The 25,895-nt window shown below is 39.4% G+C and overlaps 1 protein-coding gene and 9 non-coding genes across 16 annotated transcripts in view; all 10 read right to left on the minus strand.

Moving 5' to 3' along the window:
- Positions 1 to 25,895, minus strand: part of TAF1D (TATA-box binding protein associated factor, RNA polymerase I subunit D) — a 34,296-nt gene that overhangs the window by 2,880 nt on the left and 5,521 nt on the right. The window contains exons 2-17 of one of the 7 annotated variants that reach the window (XM_048842923.2): positions 23,340 to 23,462; positions 20,714 to 20,995; positions 16,760 to 17,204; positions 16,200 to 16,375; positions 14,279 to 14,333; positions 13,535 to 13,893; positions 12,319 to 12,394; positions 12,013 to 12,075; positions 10,883 to 11,061; positions 7,110 to 7,175; positions 6,607 to 6,693; positions 6,219 to 6,290; positions 4,330 to 4,387; positions 3,416 to 3,502; positions 2,164 to 2,232; positions 916 to 1,004 (exon numbers count right to left, since the gene is read on the minus strand). In XM_048842923.2, coding sequence (XP_048698880.2) covers positions 13,735 to 13,893; positions 14,279 to 14,333; positions 16,200 to 16,375; positions 16,760 to 17,204; positions 20,714 to 20,976 — 1,098 coding nt within the window. In that variant the 5' untranslated portion in view covers positions 20,977 to 20,995; positions 23,340 to 23,462 and the 3' untranslated portion in view covers positions 916 to 1,004; positions 2,164 to 2,232; positions 3,416 to 3,502; ... (6 more) ...; positions 12,319 to 12,394; positions 13,535 to 13,734. The remainder of the gene's footprint in view (positions 1 to 915; positions 1,005 to 2,163; positions 2,233 to 3,415; positions 3,503 to 4,329; positions 4,388 to 6,218; positions 6,291 to 6,606; positions 6,694 to 7,109; positions 7,176 to 10,882; positions 11,062 to 12,012; positions 12,076 to 12,318; positions 12,395 to 13,534; positions 13,894 to 14,278; positions 14,334 to 16,199; positions 16,376 to 16,759; positions 17,205 to 20,713; positions 20,996 to 23,339; positions 23,463 to 25,895) is intronic. The other 6 variants (XM_048842902.2, XM_048842973.2, XM_075126716.1 and 3 more) reach the window with 6 other exon arrangements.
- LOC125630694 (small nucleolar RNA SNORA32) lies at positions 237 to 357 on the minus strand. Its single transcript, XR_007354747.1, has one exon. It is a non-coding gene; the product is annotated as a small nucleolar RNA SNORA32 (small nucleolar RNA).
- On the minus strand, positions 1,121 to 1,261 carry LOC125630690 (small nucleolar RNA SNORA8). Its single transcript, XR_007354743.1, has one exon. It is a non-coding gene; the product is annotated as a small nucleolar RNA SNORA8 (small nucleolar RNA).
- LOC125630696 (small nucleolar RNA SNORA18) lies at positions 2,309 to 2,440 on the minus strand. The gene has a single exon (XR_007354749.1). It is a non-coding gene; the product is annotated as a small nucleolar RNA SNORA18 (small nucleolar RNA).
- On the minus strand, positions 3,849 to 3,921 carry LOC125630689 (small nucleolar RNA Z40). Its single transcript, XR_007354742.1, has one exon. It is a non-coding gene; the product is annotated as a small nucleolar RNA Z40 (small nucleolar RNA).
- On the minus strand, positions 5,616 to 5,751 carry LOC125630693 (small nucleolar RNA SNORA1). The gene has a single exon (XR_007354746.1). It is a non-coding gene; the product is annotated as a small nucleolar RNA SNORA1 (small nucleolar RNA).
- LOC125630691 (small nucleolar RNA SNORA8) lies at positions 6,853 to 6,993 on the minus strand. Its single transcript, XR_007354744.1, has one exon. It is a non-coding gene; the product is annotated as a small nucleolar RNA SNORA8 (small nucleolar RNA).
- Positions 7,791 to 7,916, minus strand: LOC125630700 (small nucleolar RNA SNORA40). Its single transcript, XR_007354753.1, has one exon. It is a non-coding gene; the product is annotated as a small nucleolar RNA SNORA40 (small nucleolar RNA).
- LOC125630712 (small nucleolar RNA SNORD5) lies at positions 12,192 to 12,263 on the minus strand. Its single transcript, XR_007354764.1, has one exon. It is a non-coding gene; the product is annotated as a small nucleolar RNA SNORD5 (small nucleolar RNA).
- LOC125630701 (small nucleolar RNA SNORA40) lies at positions 13,099 to 13,228 on the minus strand. The gene has a single exon (XR_007354754.2). It is a non-coding gene; the product is annotated as a small nucleolar RNA SNORA40 (small nucleolar RNA).

The following is a 25,895-nucleotide window of genomic DNA, read 5'->3' on the forward strand; positions in this document are numbered from 1 at the left end:
AGATCTTTATTAGAAATATTCAATAAAGTCAGGGATTTTTGCCTGTAATCCTGATAAAGAACGTACTGTCAAAGTGATAATTCTTCCATAGTTAATATTTTAAAAATATTTTTTAGATAGCTTTAGCTGAAATCTGGCTATTCTTAACAGAACAAACCTATGTAAAAAGGTTCTCAGTGAGGATTTATGCAAAAACAGACCGTGACATGAAAGAGTGCTCTTTGATCCCTTACATTACTTGTTTCCAACAGATTTAGTGCTATTAAAGTAGCAATGCCAAAATCTGATGGAGTTACTTTATGGTCATGTCCACAGCACACCAGAAATGGTATTTCCTAGTATCCTTGGTAATGACCACCGATTGGAGTTTTGAGTAATACTTGAGCATTAAAACCTTTAATGGAAAAGGCCAGAGTTGTTATATGATGATGCGGAAGGCAACTTAAAGCTCTAAAAATTAAGCTGAGAATTGGAACAGTCGTCCTTGATGGATCGAAGCATTACAAGTGCTTACACCTCATAGTAGACATCAGTTCTTCCTTCACACAGCCTGGAACTTCAGGTTACTTTTTATCTTCAAAATTGTTTGAGGCACTAAATCACAATACCCACGCAAGGTACATATGCAATGCCAGGTACGTATGTAAGAATTATCCTAATTTCAGATATGGGTAACAATTCCAAATTGATTTTGCCCAAGTCAAAAATGTTATCACAATTAGAGATGAGGATTGCCTTAGCCTTTGAGATTTAGACTACACTTCAGCAGTGTTGGAATAAAGTAGAAACACTCACTGACTGCTGCAGTTTCAGCATATTAGATGTTCTCAAAATCTTAATTGTATTTTGAGTTATTTGCAATTCTATACCTTCCAAATTGAATGAAAAATGTTTCGACTGTTGTAAGTATATTACCTGTCAAACAAGTTGGTGTCATGATACTGTGTTTCAAACAATTCTTTCGTCATAATGAAATCTGGTCTGTCTAGTGTAGTGAAGTCCCTCTAAAAAGAATAAAGTAGTGAGTGCACCACTGATTGTCAGTCTTCTACAGCTGGTCAATAGCTTACTATATGGATAAGTTAAAATCAGATACATTCAATCCATACAGATGACTCCAGTTTGTGTCAACGGAAATACCAGGTTTAACAAGCACACAGCAGCATGAAAACCAACGATGCCAAATGCTGAATTACTGTAGCACTGGCTTTTGAGCATCCCATCAGAAGAATGCTGTTGGATGCAGATACCTTGCAGTGCGCAGTTAAAACAGTTTGTAACAGCTTCCACCATCCCAAAATATCAGCCCATTTTAAAATTACATTTCTGTAAGCATTGAATTAGAAGTTAATGATCTAACAGTAGTAAACTCCGAGCAAAATTCCATTTTGCAAGCTGTGAAGTAACCAGAAGCATAAGAGGAGTTCTTATTAAATGAAGCTAGTAAAACTCTGTTTCCAGGATTATAAGAGGTATTTGTACTCCAACTGATGCATTTTTTAAAACAGAACATTTAGCTAGTTTTAGTCAAGACACTGCTATCTGCAGTAATTCTGTGGCAAGATCCCTGGATTCTGCAACACTCCAGCACAGTGAATTGGAATTTCTGCAGCAATTTCATTGAATGAAAATACATCTGTTACTTGACACTGATTTTATGCTGCCTCTACCTTTTCAATGTGTTGTACGTTTTTATTCTGAGTGCTTACAGCACTTCAGAAGATGGGAGTTTGGCAGCTAGAGAAGTGATAGTTGACTTTTGGCACATGGTCATGGAAAGTTCAGTTTGGGATACATACATTCTGCTAAAGTTTAGTAAATCCATTAATGTTGCTTTACTTTCATTTGGATTTTAGCATTAGCAGCCCGCAAAATGAGAGAGATTCACACCTCAAAGCTGTTCTTTCAAATTGTCTACTAACTTAATATGTCTGTTTGTACACTGTCTGGTCTTGACAAACCATGAAGGTTAGAAACAATCTGTTAAAAAGAAAACTTAGTTTTTCCAGCAAAGGCTGGGTGAAGGATTGATTTCACAATTTCTGAAGCTGCAGAAACAGAACACATGAGATCCTAGTTTAAGCTGCAGGGTGACAATGTGATTCAACAAGTTAGTTACAATGAGAAATCAAAGCACAGGACAAGTCACTCACTAAATCTTACCCAGCAATTTGCTCATTTCCTTGTGAGATAAGATTTTCAATCCATGTTGAGTGTTAACTAAGCTAGTGCCTACAGGACAGAAAATATATTGCTCAGTGTCCATGCATAGAGAGTTAAATAGTTACACACACCCCCCGCAATTAAAATCTGTCTTGCAGTTTTATCCCACAGAGCTAACAAATAGTTCAATGGGTAAAGCGAAACCACAAGTTTGCTCTACGAGGTATTTCCAACGACATGAACCTATAGGAGAGGCTCCATCGGGATAGACCTCAACAGTTATGTGGTACTGTAGTAAGAAATACAGGGCTAAGATCCTACAGCTTCTGTAATTTCCAATATAGGACAAGCTTTGCCAATATCAACCAGCCTAAAGATCAACTTCAACAGGAACACCTACTGAAAAGTAAAAGCCTGCTTTTTCCATCATGTATAATGATTTCTGATCTTGTCCTGCCATTTGATATGAAGTCTTCATCGAACAAAGACTACGAGAATCAACAGCATCAATCTGGCGTTCTTGATCTTTCCTCACAATCCATTTCACTGCCAGAGTTGATACAACTGTGGCTCTATACATCAGAAGCTTTGTAGAAAACCTGATATCACAGCTTCCCCACAGACTGCTGACAGGCCCAAAAACTCTACAACAGCACCAGCTGCTGCTGTACACATGTCCACGTCTTTTGAGGATCCTTCAGTACAGTCTACAATGCTGCCCAAATATTTTAACAGCTGCCATCTGCTCTATGTCCCATCCAGACAGGTTAATACTGAACTGGTTATAATCTGGAACTGGAGACTGCTTGATGATAATGGCCAGCAATTTAGTTTTATCCAGATTATTAATCTGGACAGGAAAACTGACTATACACAAACTGCTATCAATTGCACAAAGTGACTGAAAAAAGGCAAAAAACTCCCTGCTATTTCTTCAGTTAGCCATCTCATGTGTTATTTATAACAGCAATTAAGTTTTCAGGCAAAAGTGTAGTTCTATGTTACTATTTAGCTGGCTATTTTTGTATAGATGTCCTTTGGAGATGCCAGTGAAGTTAAAAAATCCTTCACTTATGTGCAGAGATAGCACTGATGAAACTAAGTGTTCATTCTATGATATTTACAATTAAATTATTTAGTAAGGAATGCTTCTCAAATCAAATAAATTTGATAGAAGATAAGTTTTTACTTAAAACCAAAAGCCACCACTCACTGAATTTTTAATAAAAGGGTGAAGGGTAGAATTTCCTACCTCATGAACAGGCATCTCCTCATTTCTGGTTGACCAGGCTTCTTTGTAATCACTTCACTTGCCTTGCTTCCTAAACATGTGATCCACCTGAAAGATCGAGGTCAGTTTACCGCCACACAAACACATAAGCAGCAGCAATTTTTAACAATGGGGTTGTACCACCATACATTTCCTGAAGCACCTGTGTTCTCCTTGAAAAATCACCCATGCAACTACCAGCCAGAACCCTACTTTTGGAGAGCTAAAAACTAGAACCCAGGGGATAAAGTTAACAAAAAAAACCACACACTTGCCACACAGAGCAGTGGCAAACAAACACGATTGTCCCAATTGTAATGCATTTTTCCTTTAGTCTGATACTAAGGTAAGCTTAAACCATTAAACAGCAAGTGTGTACCTGAACTAGAGCAAGATAGACAAGAGCCACATAACCAAGTGTTCAGAAAGGCTGTCATCATTCACTCTTTTCAGAGCAGTTGAACATTTTGCCAATCATCATAACATTTCCTCACAATATCCTCTATATTCCGGAGCAGAATACACTTTTACTTTATGAAACATCTCCACCTATTTCTTTCAATATAGAAACAGATGCCAGTTAAATGAAAAAAAAAGCTCTAATTCTTCCTATACCAAAACAATCTGATGGCAAGTTTAATAGGACTAATTAACAATGAGTTTTATATGGCTCTTCAAAAGAGCCAACTAGAGGAATACAGGTCTGTGCATAATCCTCATTATGAAGCCTTTTGCTTTCCAACAAGGACTGCAGATTCTATTCTGATGCTACACACCCTAGCATAATCCAATCCTATAGCATGCAAATCAATTTTGAGTTAATGAGGCATGCAACACCCTTTAACCAGGTAGTTTACCACAAAATTCATTCAAGGAGTCACACCAGAATTTCTTACCAAGACACCAGAAGAAAATGTGATTTGTGACTGCGTGTTCCAGAGTTATTTGGACTCCCTGAAAACAGAGAGAATTCAGTTTGTTATACTCAAATGCCAGTTAAGTGGCCTCTACAATTTAAAATTTACCTTTCCCCTGGAATTGTTATAGAAGTAGTTTTATTACACAATTTGCATTAGGCAGGATGTGGTTCATAATCATCCATTTACATTACTTTCAAACTGCAGTTCAAATGCTGACATTAAGTAATGAAAGAGACAACGTGGGTGAGGTAATCTTTTATTGGACCAACTTCTGTTGGCCAAAGACAACCTTTTCAGCTTACACAAGAGCTTTCTTGTTCAGGTCCTGTGTAAACTCAAAAGCTTGTCTTTTCCCAACAGCCAAGTTGGTCCCATAAGAAGATATTCCCTTACCCACCCTGTCCCACTAGTATCCTGGAACAAAAACAGCTACAGTAATACTGCAAAATACATAGTTATCAAGTCTTTGAAGGTATGGGACCTCCCTGTTCACTACAGAACCAAACCTTGCTAACATAAACCTCTAAATCCTCCAACAGGACTCCAGAAACATAGATAAATGCCCTAAATATGAAAAGCCCAATTTCCAAGAAAGTGATATGAAGAGTCAAGTGGTCTTGTAATCCCCATCTTCAATTTCTTTGACAAAATGCATGCTGCACCATATGTATTTAGATATTAACCTGCACTAGGGATGTAAACAACATTTAAAAACATAACTGTGTAACCAATTAAAATTCTATCAGTTACACAGTTAAATGTTTAATCAGGGAACTAAGGGTGTGGGGGCAGCAGCCAGGACCCTGGGCGGAGTTTAATAGTTACTGGTTAACTGGTAAGCATCACGCTTATCAGTTAACTGGGTTAGACTTTTACATCCCTAACCTGCACCTACCTGGATTTCTTATAGAAAGTCTATGGCTAAACTTGATCTAAACCACAGATCTTGTTTTGCTGCCCAGGGCAGGGGTTCTCAACCTTTTTCTTTCTTTCCTCCTCAACATGCTATAAAACCTCCAGGACACACCAGGACTCCACTCCCAGTTTCAACCAAATGGGGGTACAAGGGCTTGTGCTTCAGCTGCAGGTCATGGCCCCCTGGTTGAGAACCGCTGGCCTAGCGGACAAAAACCCGCATGTCAAAATAAACTGAAGCAGATGAGTATTTTATGATAATCTCAATACAGTGGACCATTTTTCAGAACCTATGTTTGAATTTACCCTTCTATCTGGACAAAAAGTTCAAATTCATTTTAAGACTAGTTTGTCACAGGTCTCATTGTCACCACTGTAATTCATTTTACAGTGATGGAAGCATAACCTGTTACTTCTGTAGCCACGTTGCTCAGTTCAGACACACACCATTAATTGTGCCTATTCTTAGTGTGTAACGAGGCAGTTTCACCCAGCTATCAAAAATTCATCTTTTTAAACAAGATAGTCAACTATATTACAAAAAAATTCAACTATTCACCTAAATTAGTAGTCCATATACTGTTGGCTTTCTTCCCCTATTAGATTTAGCTTTAAAAGGCTCTGTTTGCACAAGAAAGATTGTGTAACCTTGGCACCCCTGCACAGAAAAAAAAAGTTCGCCACCTTTGAATTTGTTTGAGCTGGTCATACTGTACACTAGGAGGGAAATAGTTCAAATGGGTCTACACAGATGTTAGAGGTTTTCAATAAAAAACCCAAACTTTAAAAAACCACACATTTTTACCCAAGTAGACAGGGCCAAATTACTGCAGGCAAGAAGATTAAAATGAACTGCAAGTAGCTTGACAAAAATGGAAGTAACGTAATGTGTTGAATGATCCCTATAGAGGAAAAGGGACATTTTAAAAGCTTCAAAATTAGTTGTCTACCTCAGATCCTAAAGCTTGCTCAAATTGGCTTTGGTCTGCAAGAAGTCATTCTAGGGCACTGGATATCAGGAGCTTCAGTGGAACCAGCACCCAAGTTTGCAGAAATGCACAGCATATGGAAAGATGAAGGAAAAGGTCATTAGACAACACCTACTTATGTGAAACTTGTGGGAAGGCTTCCAGCTCTTCTCATAGTGGCTTTATAGTAAAAAAGATATCGTGTCCCTTTTCAAAATAAAGGTTTATTTCTGCTTTAAACAAAAATGCACCTTCAAGTCCAGTTTAAGACTTGAGCATGATCATCAACTGACCTATCCCTATCTTGACACTAGCTATTTTCCTTAGTTTCCTTCCTGATTACAAATATGTACATTTCCTCTGTACATACCCTCTCAGTATGAAGATGATCTTCCTGACCGTGACCGCAGTCAGCTTGTGTTTCTCTACAGTCAGAACGCCATAGGAAATTCCCCCCCTTTAAGAACACAAAATCAAAGATATTCTGATGTAAAGTTCACTTCATTTTTCTACTACTGTGATTTATAAAAGTCTGTATTGGTACTTCCACAATATTTCAATGGCAACATTATTTCACCAGCTTCCGAATAAAACCACCTACAATTTAATTAAATCTACATGTTCCAACAGATATACCAGGTTTAACATGCATAACAGCATGAAAACCAACGATGCCAGATGCTGAATTACTGTGGCACTGTTTTTTTGAACACCCCATCAGGAGAATACTGCTGGATGCAGATAGCAAAACAGTGCAACAATTCACTTGATAACTACTTTCTCCAAAAAGCCATGCATTTAAAATTTTAATTTCCCTAAAGAAAATTAGTGTACTAGAATGTGGTAATTTAACAGGAATGCATCACAGCTTACCCTTTTCACCAACCAGCTACATATTTCCATTTTGATTTCATCAATGTATTTTGGAAGTTCCAGAAACTAGAATGGAAAAAAACAAACTTTTCTAGAGTTTTATGTTCTGTTCAGCACAGTTTACATTAATCAAGCAAAAATTTATTTTTGAAATCAACACAATAAATATTCAATATTGGCTCACCTAATGTAAGAGTTTATATATTTAGCAATTATTTCTCTCATACTGGTAGGTTAATAAATGCCAGTCACTTGTTTAAAACTGCATTTGGGGGCCAATTATCAACTAGAAATAGACAGATTGGCTGGCCAATCTGCCTACTCAGAACTGATGCTTTATTCAATTCCCCTGGAAATGGTAGGGGACACTGTCGGAAAAAAAGTTTCCACTATCCAGCTGCTAAAGGAAACAGACTGACATAAGAGAAAGACCAACACGTAAGACTGTGGAATTATCAATCCAAGAAGTTGGCTGACTGTAGACATTTATGGTATTTGAGCAGCTGCATGTCTTCTCAGAATTTATATTAGGAGGGCCTAAAACAAAGTCAATGTAACTGGGATTACGAGCAAACACTGAATATTTATATTATCCATTTTAGAGTCTGAACTTGATGCAAGCAGAGACTGGAGTTCTCCAGTGTTCACAGAAATTCTGTTCTAATGCAAGCACATTCAAAGACTGTCCCTTCTGAAAAGTAGCACAGCTCATATATTGATGAGTTGTGGGTTGCAAGAGAAGGGTTTATTCTTAGCACTTACTCCAAGATTTTGTCCACAGCAAAAAACAAAAACTGGAGATGTGCTAGGAAAAAAACTTTTTAAACAGTCCTCCATGGGACTTCTCACTTTAGTTGAAAGTAGAATATTTATGCACTGTTCAAATGCAGGTGGTTCTAATAAGTAGTTGGTTATATATCTGGCAGTATTTACTTCAGTTACAAACCTGCATTTCCAATTTAATAGCAAGAGACTACATTAGCACAAAGTTAGGGTTGCTTGGTGGTATGTCATCCCCATGCAGAACAAAGACTGAGCAAAACTCAAAACTTCTGAAAATCAAGAAATGCAGCTATGGTTGCCCATGCAATAATTCAACAACTGTGGGGTTGACAGAGAAGTAGTATGTGTTTTAATGAGGCATTTAATGAGGAACTGGGATTATTAAGTCTGCAGAAGAGAATGAGGGGGGATTTGATAGCTGCTTTCAACTACTTGAAAGGGGGTTCCAAAGAGGATGGATCTAGACTGTTCAGTGGTAGCAGATGACAGAACAAGGAGTAATGGTCTCAAGTTGCAGTGGGGGATGTTTAGGTTGGATATTAGGAAAAACTTTTTCACTAGGAGGGTGGTGAAGCACTGGAATGGGTTACCTAGGGAGGTGGTGGAATCTCCTTTGAGGTTTTTAAGGTCAGGCCTGACAAAGCCCTGACTGGGATGATTTAGTTGAGGATTGGTCCTGCTTTGAGCAGGTGGCTGGACTAGATGACCTCCTGAGGTCCCTTCCAATCCGGATATATTCTATGATTCTATGTTGGGGCATTGCTGAAAAAGGGCAGAGTTAAGGATGCACGAAAACACTTTAACTATGCATTTCCTGGTTTTCAGAAGTTTGAGTTTTAGTCAACTCAACATTCTGCAGGGGACAACATACAATCACTTTGCATTAAAAATTTTGTACTGAATTTTAGAATTATTTTTAAGACAGGAAAAAATGTTTGGTAGGAGTTAGTAATCATTTAGGTAGTTGTGGAACAGGACATGCACCATTAGGGGATGCAGAGGGTTGGGGTGCCATGCCTCCCCTACCCGAGCACCCAACTTCTTCCCCTGCCCTGTTACCGTCCCCATTTATCCCTCTCACCTCTCTGCAGCCCCAAATCCTCCTTCCTCCTGCTGCTCTTATAACCCTCCCAGGAAGCATTCACTTTTCTAGCCCCATTCACCCCCAAATATTTTGATTATAAAAACAAAATTGTCACCTATGACTTACAAATTGTGGCAAACTTAAGACAAAAGGAGTTTTGAAGTGAGTGGCTGAAGTGGGGACTTGTGATGAACTTATCCTTATTAACTGAAGGTACGCTCACAGCAATCAAAAGGTTTGTGGATTCCTAAATGAATTCTTTGCTTCAGTCTTCACAGCTGAGGAGATTAGGGAGATTCCCAAACCTGAGCCACCTTTTATAGGTGACAAATCTGAGGAATTGTCACAGATTGAATTGTCACTAGAGGAAGCATGGGAATTAATTGAGAAACTTAACAGTAACAAGTCACCAGGACCAGATGGCATTCACCCAAGAGTTCTGAAAGAACTCAAATGTGAAATTGCGGAACTATTAACTATGGTTTGTAACCTGTCCTTTAAATCAGCTACTGTACCCAATGACTGGAAGATAGCTAATGTAATGCTAATATTTAAGAAGGGCTCTAGAGGTGATCCTGGCAATTACAGACCAGTAAGTCTGACATCAGTACCGGGCAAATTAGTTGAAAGAATAGTAAAGAATAAAATTGTCAAACACATGGAAGAACAAATTGTTGCGCAAAAGTCAACATGGTTTCTGTAAAGTGAGATCATGTCTTACTAATCTATTAGAGTTCTTTGAGGGGGTCAAACAAACATGTGGACAAGGGGGATCCAGTGGACTTAGGGTACTTGGATTTCCAGAAAACCTTTGACAAGGTCCCTCACCAAAGGCTCTTATGTAAATTAAGTTGCCATGGGATAAGAGGGAAGATCCTTTCATGGACTGAAAACTGGTTAAAAGACAGGGAAGAAAGGGTAGGAATAAATGGTAAATTTTCAGAATGGAGAGGGGTAACTAGTGGTGTTCCCCAAGGGTCAGTCCTAAGACCAATCCTATTCAACTTATTCATAAATGATCTGGAGAAACGGGTAAACAGTGAGGTGGCAAAGTTTGCAACTACTAAACTGCTCAAGATAGTTAAGACCAAAGCAGACTGTGAAGAACTTCAAAAAGATCTCACAAAACTAAGTGATTGGGCAACAAAATGGCAAATGAAATTTAATGTGGATAAATGTAAAGTAATGCATATTGGAAAAAATAACCTCAACTATACATACAATATGATGGGGGCTAATTTAGCTACAACTAATCAGGAGAAAGATCTTGGAGTCATCGTGGATAGTTATCTGAAGACATCCACACAGTGTGCAGCGGCAGTCAAAAAAGCAAAAGGGATGTTAGGAATCATGAAAAAAGGGATAGAGAATAAGACGTAGAATATCTTATTGCCCTTATATAAATCCATGGTACGCCAGCATTTTGAATACTGTGTACAGATGTGGTCCCCTCATCTCAAAAAAGATGTACTTGCATTAGAAAAGGTTCAGAAAAGGGCAACAAAAATGATTGGGGGTTTGGAACAAGTCTCATATGAGGAGAGATTAAAGACTAGGACTTTTCAGCTTGGAAAAGAAGAGACTAAGGGGGGATATGATACAGGTATATAAAATCATGAGTGGTGTGGAGAAAGTTATTTACTTGTTCCCATAAGAACTAGAGGCCAAACAACGAAATTAATTGTTTAAAACAAATAAAAGGAAGTTCACTCAGCGCAGTCAACCTGTGGAACTCCTTGCCTGAGGAGCTTGTGAAGGCTAGGACTATAACGGGGTTTAAAAAGAGAACTGGATAAATTCATGGAGGTTAAGTCCATTAATGGTCATTAGCCAGGATGGGTGTCCCTAGCCTGTTTGTCAGAGGATGGAGATGGATGGCAGGAGAGAGAGATCACTGGATCATTACCTGTTAGGTTCACTCCCTCTGGGGCACCTGGCATTGGCCACTGTCTGTAGACAAGATACTGGGCTGGATGGACCTTTGATCTGACCCAGTATGGCCATTTTTATGTTCTTATGACACTGCTTGCTGGAGGGAGAAGTGGAAGCTGGAGGGTTCCTGGCAACTGCAGTTCTCAGCATGCCCTGAAAGAAGGAGACAACATACAGGAATCTCCACAAATGTCTGGGTCCCAGCATCAGCCTGTTTCTTGCATTGGGATGCCCCACAGGTGGGCTCTGAGGGGATAGGGTGTGGGTGTCTGGCCTCACTACTGGGCTCTGGGGGGAAGGGGCAGAGAAACAGGAACAGGGTTGTCATAGGGGTTTCCTTAACACACTACTCCTGGAGGAATGTGTGTGTCTGTACTGTTACAGACAGTTGCTGATAGATATTTTGAAATAAATTACCAAAATAATTGAAACTAACATGATTATATAGTGTTATTTTGACAAATAAAATACAGAAATTTTTTTCAAAATTTTACAATATTGTGCACAGAATATTTAATTTTGGGGGGCAGAATTCTCCCAGGAGTATTATATGGACCAAGTAAGCCTTCACAAGCACTTGAATACTGATTATTACAGAGTCAGCAAATCCTGCACAGGGCAGAATTATATCCAATATGAAATTGGAAGTCACAACACTATAGATGTAGGGCATATAAGATAGTATTAGTCTGAGGGAGCAGAACAGGAGGACAAGAAAGATTTTAGAAGATAGTTAGTTTACCAGAAATCTTAAATTGAGAAAGCAAGATATCAGGTTGAACAAGCACAACAGCCTGAGAACTCCAGATGCCAAGTTATTTGTAGTATTTCTTTGAGCATAAGGATAACTGCATGTAACTGTCTGTCTGACCACTACTGTAATCAAGAGTTCCAAGTTTAGTCCCATCTCAGACAGACATTCTAATTTTGGCCAAGTCATTTAATCTGTTTCCATTACTCAACCTCCTTCTACCAAATCAAGTATCAAGCAAGCAAGATTAGAATACATGTGATTTGTATCTTTTCAAAGAGCCATTCAGATAGTTTATTTCAATTTATTGAAAGAAAATCATGAAAAGAAATACAACGAAAGCAGCAACTTACCTCTTGCAGCAGAAAAACTAAAATGGTTCCTCTCTCTCTCCCTCCAAAAAAAGGCCAATTGAACTAAAATGCAGAAATGGAAAAGAGCCAGATGAAGTCTCAGGTTTTTAGCATCAAAGATTAATATTTCTAACCATTACATTTGTAAAAAGCTAGCTTTCATGGGATATTTAATCAGTTCTATTCAGAATTAGAATTTAGTTCATTTGTGAATCACCCAGCAGTTGAACAGAGAAATTCATCATGTGAACTGCAATGTGAAGTCAGGTAGATCAAGTACTATATATGGCACCTGCAATACCTTACCCAGCAAAAACTCCAGTCCCAGATCCAGCATGAAGTTTTTCAAATCATGCTGAGAGGATGTTTCCCATGTTCAAGCCTAGAAAGAAAGAAGTTAAGCAGTTCTCAGACCAGCGTTAGAGATAGTTTGATACTACAGCCTAAAAACTGATCTTGCAGTTTTACTCTACATAGCTAACATAATTCAGTAGATAAAAGTAAAGCCACAAGTTTTGTTATGTTGAACACCACAAACCAGCAGAAAAGTTTCTACCAGGATTGAAATGATTCACCTGACTTGTTTATGTCTTACTAATGAGATTCAACTAAGTTCTCAAAATGAGAATTATTTAAGAAGCCCATATATGAAGCCTGCAAACTAAAATATAAATATAACAGCTAAAATATACAAGCTTGTGTTCTATTACTGTCAATATCCCACCCTGTCCCCAATTTTGGATTATGTTTGCTGTGTGACAGGAACTTGTTTGTACAATATCACTCCAGACTGGGGCCTCTGAACACCACTATAACAATTTAATAACTATGTCCTATATGTGCTTTAGCCTTATTTGCACAATTTAAGAGGTGACATTTTCACACCTTAAACATTTTTGTTAGATCCACCAGCACTGAGGAAGTCTTGCGTATTAATTTTTTTTTAGGTAAGAAGTTTGGGGTCATTTAGCTCTAGAATTTGAACAGATTGAGGGATGAAAGATTGAGACTTCATAAAGAAGAGAAAGAAAAGGTATTGTATTATCTACTCAGCATTTCTAACACCATTAATATATGTGTTCAAATTACTGTCCACACTTACAAGTAGCACAACTCATATTGTTATCAGTTGTGGGTTGCAAAAGAGCCATTTTATTATTAGCACAGAATTCAAAGCTTCTGTCCATGTTAGACAAAAACAAAAGAATGAAGTGCTTCTGAAAGTGATATGCTGTATGGAATATATGCATTAAGTTTCAATCACAATTTTCAATTTATATCACTATTTTCTATGGAGGCAGAAGGCTGTTCAGACATGATTTCTTTAAACTAAGGTTAGGATGAAAGGAGGCAAGGTTAACCTCTGAACCAAGTTAATTTGATATTTTACCTTCCTTTTCTACAGATAGCACTGAGCAAATTAAAACCTCAAAGCTTTATAAGAGCAGCTTCTTTATTACTATAGTTTTATTGCAACATTTACAATTTTATCTCTAGACAGTGCTAAACAAATCATACTCACCCAAAGGAGACAAATTATATATTTACAACCTAGATGATGCTAGATCAATCAATTGCAATAACAAAGTTTCCTGAGTTGGAATGTTGAACATAGTTTTTGTCTGAAGTGAATGTGTTTTTGCTAGGCGGAGCAGCATATGCAGACATGCATGCTCAGAGTCAGGGTCACAGCAACTAGCATTTATGGGGTTCCATGATGTACTAGTTTTCTGATCCATGTAGTATCTCATGTACAGGCCCGGGCCCATCAGCAGCATATTCTTCCTCTTCATCTTCTCTGATCAGATTTGCATGTTTTGCTTTTGTCTTTGATTTTTTCTTGCTTGGAAGTTTGCTGCTTAATATGAAACAGCTGTTTTCCTAAGTCAATGGAAGATATAAAACTGATCAGAATAAAAGCCAATTATAAAGACAACGTTTGAAGTGGGACTTTGACAGTAATTTTTGGAGATACAGAACAGTATTTCCCAAGAACTACCCATGAGTAATTCTCATAACTGTATTCCTCAATTTAGGATTGTTTGCCACCCCAAACAAGACAAAACCATGAATTTTCAAATAATAAAAATTTTTTTTAAATCAAGAAGCAGGGTCAGAGATGGCATATATAATAGTTCATAGATATAGTCTAATTCTAGGAACAAATATTTAATCCAAAAATACTTTAATTTTGCTTGATTGTTCTTTTGTTTCATTTGCTTTAAAATGCTACACAGGGTAGTGAAGTTAACGAAGGTTTACTCACAACTATTGTGGCACCAAATTCTTCTTGATCAGGATCCAAGTTGTGGTCATCTTCACTGAAATAAAAATGGTCCAGAGTTTGGTTAGGTTTATGTAATAGCACAAAATACGAAGACTACAAGTGGTCTTTGATTTTTACCTCCACCAAATCTTGAGTTTCTCTTGGCCTCAATGCTACTACTTGTACCTACATGAGGATGCCACTCCTGCAGAAGTCTGATCTCAAGTGACACCTCACAAAACAATTAGAAACTAGGTAGGACAAGCTTTCAATGATATTACAAACAAGTGGATAATTGGGAAGGAAGAGGTAGAGAGAAGGCCTTCAGAGTAGATATGAGGAAGTGGACAGGGCAGCCATGAAGAAAAGCCAACTGGTACACTGAGGAGATAAAGAGGACAGGTCTGTATTAGGAAAAAAGAGAAAGCCAAACACTGCTTTTACAGCCAAACATGGGCCAAAAGAGGTGAGGGGATAAGGTTCGCCTGATATTACATCTGTGGGTGAACCACAGCTGAGTAACGTGTGCAAGGAATAGTTGTAACCTTTACCCAAGAATCTTTAACATGCATAGTCTGACTGCTCTCTGGTTCTTATTTTGAGCAGGGTAATTGTCTGCAAAAAATTTTCTACTCTTCAGCTTTCCACTTCTCTAAATGACAGGTTTCAGAGTAGCAGCCGTGTTAGTCTGTATTTGCAAAAAGAAGAGGAGTACTTGTGGCACCTTAGAGACTAACAAATTTCATGAGCTACAGCTTCTGCTCAAATAAATTTGTTAGTCTCTAAGGTGCCACAAGTACTCCTTTACTTCTCTAAATGGAATTTTCTCTGAAAATGTAGTCAGAGGCACAACCATTACACATGGTATACTTCTACACATTAGAGACCAAGGCAAATCATCCTGCAGCCTTTATTCGCAGAACTAGGCCTCCCTCCAGTCAACTACACTACCACCGTCACCAAGGGCAGAAGGATTGGGTTCTTATTCTTAACAGGTTTTTCCAATCTTCAGCCACTGAAAATTACCTTGTCACTTAAAGGAACATGCCAACTTGAAACACACTCCATTTGAGAAGTGAGTTAAGAGATTTTATTATTGATCCCCAAGCATCCTTGCTAATTGTTATGATTTTACATCTTCCCCTCATGGCTGTGTGAAACACCCATGTAAATGGGGGGGAAATGACTGACCACGTAGGAAAGAACAGCAAAACTTTACAGAATACACTTTCTAATGCCTAGTCAGTTACATTAAGTCTCTGATCTTTCAGCTATAGAAAGCTCAGCTATTATTTGTAATAAGTGTAGACAAGTTTCAGACAAGCATGATTTTAAGTTGACTATTTCCCATTCCACTCAGGTTACTGAATCAAACAAAATGCAAGGGAAAAAAAGACCAAAAAAAAGACAAAACAGTCCTCAGACTTGACAGGTTACACTCCATGAAATCCCAATCCAATCCCTATGCCACAAGATGCCAAGGCCTTTTTTTTTTTTTGAACTGGGGCTGGATCTTATGGCTTCCCTCACAAAGTGATACTACATGAAATTAAGGTGTGAACAGTTTCTCAAAACAAGTACTTTTAGTAATTCCCAATCCAGATTTAAACTCTATTAAATCTAAAATTACCAAAGTTTAAAGTTCATAGATCAAGTCTGATAGAAACATGTACACAGTGGATGATGGTCTCACACTACAGTGAGACTTAGAAAACCTGAGTTGAATGCCCAGGTCTGCCACAAGCTTTCTGTGAGACCTTGAGAAACTAGTTTGCTCTGATTCCTCAATTCCTGATCTGTATGGGGATATACTTCCCTGCCTCAAAGAGATAGGAAATAGATAGAAGCCAGTTAAGGAAATAGATGAAAAGTTGTTATAATTTCCAAAAAAATCCAAAAAAGTATTTAAGCGTGAACTTACTTTGTCTCCTGAATAGGAGAAATGGGTCCTTCATCATCTAAGTATTTGTGTTTCCGCATCACCATACATTCATTTTCTAAATCCTCACTAGCATTCAGGTTTTTTAAAGCCTTTTTGAGATGTTCTTCATATTTGAGCATCTTAATGTATTGGAAATATCCCTTTAAAGCTGCTTGCTAAGAAAAAGATTTCTTGTTACATTATGCAAGACCTTGAAAATCAATGTCATTAAGACAGACTGACTTCTAATACCAAACAGACCCTTCAGCTTACATTTAAAATATGCTATACAGCAAATCAGTTTCAAGCATTTAGTACTAACTGATAAATTATGTATGCAGACTACTTGACAGCAATTTCATCTATAATGTTGTACTGAAAGTGTGAATTTAATTCACTGTACTCTGTGCCCAAATTAGTCAATGGTTCTTAAGTGCAAAAACACAATAGTTACCTTGTAACAACTGCCATTTCAGTTTTTGTCTGCAAAGACTGAAGTTTGTTCTGCCTGTAGAAACCACTCCAATTTAAAAAAACCCCACAGACAAAAAAAATCTCACCTCGTATTCAACAATCATTTTCATGGGGAGATGTTTCCTTCCATATTCTTTTTCCACAAAAGGAAACTGAAAGCCTCTGTCTAGAAGTCTTTTTTTCTGCTCTTCTTGTGAAGCAGTTAGCCGTGGTCTCCCTCTAGGCTTTCCTGTGCTCTTATACCTCTTCTCTTTCTCTTTTGGTTTCTCCTTACATCTTTGATGTGCTCGTCTCCTATACTTCCTCCTCAAGTGATTGTCAAAACTGGCTTTCAAATTGGGTGCAGATCTAGACAGCCCTGGGGATTTAACCAACTTAAATGGTGATCCAGAATCTGGAGAAGAGTCAGTTGAAGTGTCTCTGTCCAATGTATTTGCTGGAGACTTTGCCAAGTGTCTTGCTGAACTTCGAGCTGAGGGTGTAATGTTACACTCAGGTTGGAACAAGCTGCCAGTCGAATCAGAAAGGTCACTACGATAAAACAAGAGTAAATTGTTAACTTTTTTTGAAGGCACAGTTGATGTTTCTGATAAATTACACTCTAATTACAAAGAATTCTCCCATTATCAAACAAAATTTTCTCTACCCTAGTAGCTTTGGAGTGATTAGGTATTCATGATGATTACTATTAAAAAATTTGACTAAGTATGGCTCTTAGATACCACAGTAATGGATGCATTAGAAATACCTAATGCACTAGATCAGTAAACATGCATCTTAATTTCAGGTGAAGCCACAAAGGAGTTAAGTAGAAAACTGACTACAAGCTACGTAAGATTCTTTATGGAAAAAGAATTACCCGAGTTCTATTCTCAACAGGGTAGTAGGTAAAACGTCAAATATTTAGAAGCTGGGACTGGACAATGGGATAGTTCATTCAATAGTTGCCCTGTTCTGTTCAATCCCTCTGAAGCATCTTGCACTGGCCACTGGGCTAGACGGACCATTGTTCTGACCCATTATGGTCACTCTTATGTTCATATTCTTTGTATGAATACAGAGCCTTTCAGAGATTTCAAAGCTTTATTCATACAGCTTTATAGGTGTGAATTAAGCCTCCATGCCACTGCAAGGCAGGGAACTGTATTACAGATGGAAAAACCTAAGTATTAAGGCACAGAGTGGGTTCACAACTTGGCTATGGTCACATAGGAAATCTGACAGAGACCCAGAAAACTTACTTCCCATACCCATGCATTAACCGCAAGACTGCTATCCCTTCCTTGGAAAATCTGTTTAGTACCAGTTTAACTTCATATTGATTGGAAATCGTATGGCAACTTGCTGTAACATGTCTGCTTGAAATGAAAGCCAATCTGTTTGGTCACTCTAGCAGAGGTTCTCAAATGTTGTCATAGTGAGTCTAAGGGGGAGCAGGTCTCCAACCCATGACCAGCTTCAGGGATCCCACATCACTTCCTCCCTAGCATGGGCAAACATTCTATTCCCAGTAGGCATCAAGAGCTCCTGCAGAGCTCAGAGCCCACTTGTGACCTGTGTGAAATGAGTTGGTCCCAATCTAGTTCCAAGGCCCAGGAGAGGTGGGGGCAAAGAGTATGTCCCATGAAGAAAATTGTGTTCTCTTATTCTTTTTGCATATGAGACCTAGATACCACAATGGATGGAGATGTGAGGGGCTGACAGGTGTTTTACACAAGCAAAGAAAGTATATGTGTGTGGGGGAAGGTCACTTTATGCATGTGCATAGGGGCACTGCTGTGGTGAGGGGCAGCAGTGCAGCTGACTGCCAAGCTGGAGGCGGTGTATGCCCCTTTCCCTGCCAGTGGACAGGCACCCTCCCACAGAGCATGAAGGGCTCCCTCTGCACCAAATGCATGCTCAGGCAATGGCCACTCAACTAGAGTGGGGCTGGTGTAATTCTGCCCCATAGCAAGGGACGCAGTGTGCATGGCTGAGCAGGAAGATGGCTCCACGCCAGTTTCTCCAGCTCCTCTGTGGGAGAGGGGCATTACAGCTGCCAGGAGCCTCTGTGCCACAAGTGGAGTATGAGCTTTGGTCCAACCTAAAGGGAGCTGTGCAGGAATGAAGGAGGCAAGATGCTGCTGGGAGGAGGGGGGCATGTACTATGGAAGCACAGTGGGGAGGCCAGCTCCATCAGCAAGTGCACAACCCTTTCCCCAGTAAGAAGGGTTCAGCACTGCTGCAGCAAGCCACTAGCGAATGTTAGAGTGTGCAAAAGGAGGAGATGCAGTTTGAGAACTAGCACCTCCCTGGGTGCACACTTACCTCCCCCAAGGTACACCACAATTTGGTTTGAGAACCTCTTCTCCACCATATTCTTAAAGTTTAAGAGGTAAGACACTTCTTGCCACAACCAACTTCTGCTTGTACCTTAAAAATTCTATATAATGGCTCTCCTTAGCTTTTTGTTGGTTGCTACCACCCTGCAGAGAAAGGCTATGATACTAGGGCAACTTCATTTCTGTAACTGTTAAAATTGGTTTAACCTGCTTACACAAAAAATATTTAGTTCAGTAGTAAATGCCCATTGTAAAGCTACTTTGAAATAATCTCTGACTAATGGTTTGGATGAAGAGGCTGGTAGCCCCGGCTCCTGGATTATACTCCATACTTGCAGCTTTGCCAGTGACTGACTGACCTTAGGTAAGCCATCCCGTTTTTCACATAACCCAGCTAGAGAACAGCCACACTTCTCTATCTCACAGACCTATCACAGATTTCTTTGCTGAATTCTCTTACCAAAACCTTGTGTAGTCAATCTATCTGCACAATGACAAGTGCTACCAAATCCAAAATTTTGCTCCTACTTTTGCACTAGGATTGCCTACACAAGATACAGGGTGACAGAATCAGATGCCCTATTTATGGAAGACTTTGGATGCAAGGAACTACAGAGGAACAGAATACTGGAACTGAAAGTCACTTCCTTACTACTCAAGTACAAGCACTAGATTGTTACTGGAAAGTTGCTGACTTTTTTTAAAAGCAAGTTTATGGGGTATTTGCAAGCCTTTAAAAAAAAAAAATTTATATCCAACTGAAAAAAGCCAGGTGGAATTTTAGTCCTAGAGCCTTAATAATGTTGCCTAACCAAAAGAGGTAATTCAAAGGGTAATGATATTGTTTAATAAATCATTAAAACCAGCTTAAAATGTAGGCGAATAAAGACTGAATTCCTGGTACCCCATCACCATATGGTTTGTTTAAATAAAAAATGGCCCCAAAAGAGCAAAACTGGAAGGGAGTTAAGAAAAAATTCCAACAGAAAGTCAATATATTGACTTTATTTTTTATTACTTCCATGGAGGAATTGTGGCAGGTAGATCTATGAAGTCTTTCAAGCCAAAGTAGATATGACATGGGTTAGGAGTTCTAGGGTATCCTAGATAACTAATTACATAGGATATTTAGACAGTTCACTCTTTGGGACAAAGTCTGTCTTCCTGTGTTTGGAAAATACTTGCCTAACACATGTGGGGAACTAACAAAGAAACAGCCCTCCCCCCAAAAATCACTCAAATGAACAGTAGAATCTCAGAGTTACGAACACCTCAGGAATAGAGGTTGTTCGTATCTCTGAAATATTTATAACTGAACAAAAGTTGTTCTGAAGTTGTTCCTTCAAAAGTTTACAATTTAACATTGAATTAATGCAGCTTTGAAAGTTTACTATGCAGAAGAAAAATGCTGCTTTCCCTTTTTTCGTAGTTTATATTTAACACAGTACTTTACTGTATTTGTTTTTTGTATCTGCTGCTGCCTGATTGTGTAATTCTGGTTCCAAATAAGGTTTGTGGTTGAATGGTCAGATTGTAACTGAGGTTTAACTGTACTGCATATGCACCAACCCAAGTACATCATCCTAAACAGAAGTCAGCAGCATGAATTGTTTGTTTTCAATCAAGATCTCATACACCTGACTTTGGGATTTTAAGAGATTTAGCACATTCAGTCTGTTTTACCAGACATGTAGCTTAGGAGGGGGAAAAAAAACTCACGTCTCTGAATCGCTGTCATCCAGCAAGGCATTGGTTGGGACAGTGGTCAAGTGGGTGAAACATTTGGAAGATCTACCACTGGTGTAGGATTCCTGTGAAGAATTTTCACATACAGAATCTTTCTGTGCAGAGCCTAAACATGAATTCCCTGCAGTTGCATGTTTATGCACATTAGACTGTTGTTCTTGCGGCATACATATTAGATCTTGGGAATCTTCAAAGTGGTCAAAAGCTGAAGTCTTGGCTTCATCAGTATCAGTCATTCTGAGCTTTCAATTTGTTCTAAAATAAAAAAATATTCAATAAAGGATCAATCAGCAGGGGTTTTTTTGGTTACACTTAGGTTATCTTAAGTCAGCAGTTCTCAACCCATGGCCCAATTAGCACAAGGCCAGCCCATGTGCGGGGTCTGTCAGGTTCCCAGCTGGCCTCACGCAGATGGGGCAGAGTGGGCAGCCAGCCGACCCAGCACTGCAGGGGTCCAGGCTGCCCTGCCCAGTCCCTGCAGCCCAGGTAACACACTGCAGGCCACATATGCAGCCCACAATGTGTAATCAGTTGAGAACCACTCCCTTAACTATTTGCACATCCGAGAGACTGATTCAGGTGAACGTCAAGCTACTTTGTATTAAAGTTCAGAATAACCATCAGCTTTCAGCTATGTAGGGTATAACACTCATTTTCTTCACCTGCAACCAAATAACTGCAACATGCATAGTGTATGCAGTGACTAGTTTGAAAAACATTAGTATTAAGATAAGAAGGTGGACATAACCCATCCTTTAGGATTCTGCAAAATTATTACAAATAACTCAGTTCTAAGACATTTTGTGCAAAAAAAAATATTTTATTAAAAATCTTCAGGGTGTAGTATAAAATATCCTTCCTGCACTGCCCCAATATTGAGCATTCAGGTTTTTTGGAGCAGTAAATAAAAGTTTTTGCAGATAATCACCTATTATATTTCCCAGCGATATTTCAAAAAAGTTGTAATGTTTAAAGAAGTGTGTACTTTTAACAATATTTAGTTGTGTCCCAAAGAGTGCTCTGCAAACATCCAATCAGTCTCATAACAGCACTGATATAGGAAAGTATTCTCGTCTTATGGATGAAAAAACTGAGGCAGAGAGGTGAGACATACCCAAAACAATGGACAATGCATGTTGCAAGCAGGGATTAAAATTCAAGAGTGAGGTTTTCCGAAGCACCTGCTGGAGTAAAGAGTAGACAAGTCCTATTGATTTGTTCACTCCTTCCCTCCACCAGGCATACTGGAAAACCTCATCCCTACTAGATCAAACTCCTAAAGTTTAACCCAATAAGCTGGATAAGTAGTCTGAACATTGTTACATGTACATGTACAGATCTCAGGCGAATATCAGCAGTTGACATTGGCAAAAAGTGTGCCAGCCTTCAGCATCTGCTGTTAACTGCTAACTACTGAAATAAAGAATGTTAGGAGTGCAGGGTTGTGATGCCAAAGGGGGAGCCACACGCATTTGCAATCCCTGCAGATAAAGGGAAAAGTTGATGTAGGGAGTAGGATCTGCTTTGGCTAGTTTAAGACATTTAGGGAATTGTATTATTAGGAATTTTCCCTGACAAAGGACAATAGTAGAAAAGTGATCTGTACAAGAAAAGTAAACATTAAATCAGTTAAGGTCAAAAGGTGCTTTTTCTTCTGTGCAGGTACTTTTTACTTTCTCTTGTGATAGCTCAAATAATTTGTAACAATACTAAAAATTAATACTGGCAGTGTTTGCTACTACATGAAGCTTTTAAAAAAAGTGTAAAGTTATCTATAGAAAGTTGAATAAACTATACATTAATTTAACTACCTATAATACTCAAGACCCCCCAGAGATAAGATCATTGCAATGATCTCATCAGTATATAACTGTCATTTTTCCACAGAAAAACGACTTCCAAACTGTAAGAAGGAAAAAACTTCCTCAATGGTGTTACAAGCTTTTTTCTTTTTTAACCCCGCAGGGTAAGAAAGATGAAAGAAGGGCATACTGGAATGATGGTGTATAGTAGGCAGATGGAGCTCCTGAATAAAGTTTGGGAAGTGAGATGGTGCAGTTTAGTTTAAAAATGTGACTAGGTTTGATATCCTGTTTGTGTATCTCAGCTAATAGAATTTTAAGCATTTGAGAAGAGCTCATCTCTTATTGCATCTAACACAATATTTGGGCCCTACCCAGTTAGGGCAACTGGGTACAACTGCACTGTTAATTTTAGTAGCATCATGCATCTGAAGAAGTGGGCTTTTTACCCACAAAAGCTTATGCTCAAATAAATCTGTTAAGGTGCCACCAGACTCCTTGTTGTTTTTGTGGCTACAGACTAAAGTGGCTACCCCTTTGATAAGTGGTGAAAAATGTTTCCAGAGTCGTAAACATTACTATTGGTACTATTGTACCTAGAGGCCTCTACTAGAAACCAGGACCCCAATGTGCTAGTCATTGTACTCCTAATAAAGACACAATCTAGTTTACAATCCAAGTAGAAGATGAGGTACATCAAGTGAAAACACAACAACAGAGAGGGGTCACAATGTAACAGAAAAATAATGGGCAGTCACAGCACACCAGTGGCTTAACTATGGTGCTTTCAAACTTACACGTGTATACAAACATGCAGAAACGTCAGACTTTTTCATGCCGTTCCACAACACCAGTTTTCTCCCTGCCCTAACATGGCAAGGGCTGATCCCTGCTGCAGACAACTAGCAGCACCACCTCTCCTGCCACAGAAATAATAGGGTTAAAAAGTGAACATTTGAGAGTTTTCCCCAAAACCCTCGTGTTGCTGTAACAGGGGGGTTGTGTTTCCTCCCACAAATTGATTAAAAACACAACTCCTTCTGAAAACTGCTGCTGTCTTTCCGCTTCTACAGCACCGTGCAGTCAGCCAGCCTCTCGCTCTACACACGGTACTGATTACACCCACATGTTGTCAGGAGCATTTTAGACGTGAAAAGAAAAGGAGTACTTGTGGCACCTTAGAGACTAACCAATTTATTTGAGCATGAGCTTTCGTGAGCTACAGCTCACTTCATCAGATGTTTACCGTGGAAACTGCAGCAGACTTTATATACACACAGAGAATATGAAACAATACCTCCTCCCACCCCACTGTCCTGCTGGTAATAGCTTATCTAAAGTCATCAACAGGTGGGCCATTTCCAGCACAAATCCAGGTTTTCTCACCCTCCACCCCCCACACAAATTCACTCTCCTGCTGGTGCTAGCCCATCCAAAGTGACAACTCTTTACATAATCAAGTCGGGCTATTTCCTGCATAGATCAAGGTTTTCTCACATCCCCCCCACCCCCATACACACACAAACTCACTCTCCTGCTGGTAATAGCTCATCTAAACTGACCACTCTCCAAGTTTAAATCCAAGTTAAACCAGAACATCTGGGGGGGGGGGTAGGAAAAAACAAGAAGAAACAGGCTACCTTGCATAATGACTTAGCCACTCCCAGTCTCTATTTAAGCCTAAATTAATAGTATCCAATTTGCAAATGAATTCCAATTCAGCAGTTTCTCGCTGGAGTCTGGATTTGAAGTTTTTTTGTTTTAAGATAGCGACCTTCATGTCTGTGATTGCGTGACCAGAGAGATTGAAGTGTTCTCCGACTGGTTTATGAATGTTATAATTCTTGACATCTGATTTGTGTCCATTTATTCTTTTACGTAGAGACTGTCCAGTTTGACCAATGTACATGGCAGAGGGGCATTGCTGGCACTTTTCTTTTTGCGAATACAGACTAACACGGCTGTTCCTCTGAAACCTGTCATTATGCAAGGCACTGCATTTAGCCGTATGGAGTGGAAATCTATCAACTGCATGAAGAAACTTGTACAGATACAGACAGACATCATCTTCCTTTCCAAATGCAAACAGATGGACATCGTACCAAAAGGACTGAAGGTCAAAAATCCATTACAATCTACATACCACACAGACTATGCTGACAGCTTGTGCCTCACGCTCTCAAAGAAACTGCGGAATCACCTGATCAAGATCCTCTACAGCAAACAGGGAAAGATTAAGAATGAGCTCTCAAAAATGGATACTCTCATAAAGAACCAACCTTCCACACAAACTTCCTCGTGGCTGGATTTTACTAAAACTAGACAAGCCATTTACAACGCACACTTTGCTTCTCTACAAAAGAAAAAAGACACTAAACTTTCTAAACTACTACATGCTACAAGGGGCCACAGCAATGGTTCCCTCACCCCACCTAGCAATATTGTTAACCTATCCAACTATGCTCTCAGCCCAGCAGAAGCAGCTGTTCTATCTCGGGGCCTCTCCTTCTGCCCCTCCACCCCCACGAACATGATACAGTTCTGTGGTGACCTAGAATCCTATTTTCGACGTCTCCGTCTCAAGGAATATTTCCAAAATACCTCTGAACAACATACTAATCCACAGAGGTCTCCCTGCCAACACTACAGAAAGAGGGATTCTAGATGGACTCCTCCTGAAGGTCGAAACAGCAGACTGGACTTCTACATAGAGTGCTTCCGCCGACGTGCACGGGCTGAGATTGTGGAAAAGCAGCATCACTTGCCCCATAACCTCAGCCATGCGGAACGCAATGCCATCCACAGCCTCAGAAACAACTCTGACATCATAATCAAAAAGGCTGACAAAGGAGGTGCTGTTGTCATCATGAATAGGTCGGAATATGAACAAGAGGCTGCTCGGCAGCTCTCCAACACGAGTTTCTACAAGCCATTACCCTATGATCCCACTGAGAGTTACCAAAAGCAACTACAGCATTTGCTCAAGAAACTTCCTGAAAAAGCACAAGATCAAATCCGCACAGACACACCCCTGGAACCCCGACCTGGGATATTCTATCTACTACCCAAGATCCATAAACCTGGAAATCCTGGGCGCCCCATCATCTCAGGCATTGGCACCCTGACAGCAGGATTGTCTGGCTATGTAGACTCCCTCCTCAGGCCCTACGCTACCAGCACTCCCAGCTACCTTCGAGACACCACTGACTTCCTGAGGAAACTTCAATCCATCGGTGATCTTCCTGATAACACCATCCTGGCTACTATGGATGTAGAAGCCCTCTACACCAACATTCCACACAAAGATGGACTACAAGCCGTCAAGAACACTATCCCCGATAATGTCACGGCTA

Source organism: Caretta caretta, chromosome 1 (assembly GCF_965140235.1).
Source record: "Caretta caretta isolate rCarCar2 chromosome 1, rCarCar1.hap1, whole genome shotgun sequence".
In the NCBI taxonomy this organism is placed as follows: domain Eukaryota; kingdom Metazoa; phylum Chordata; order Testudines; family Cheloniidae; genus Caretta; species Caretta caretta.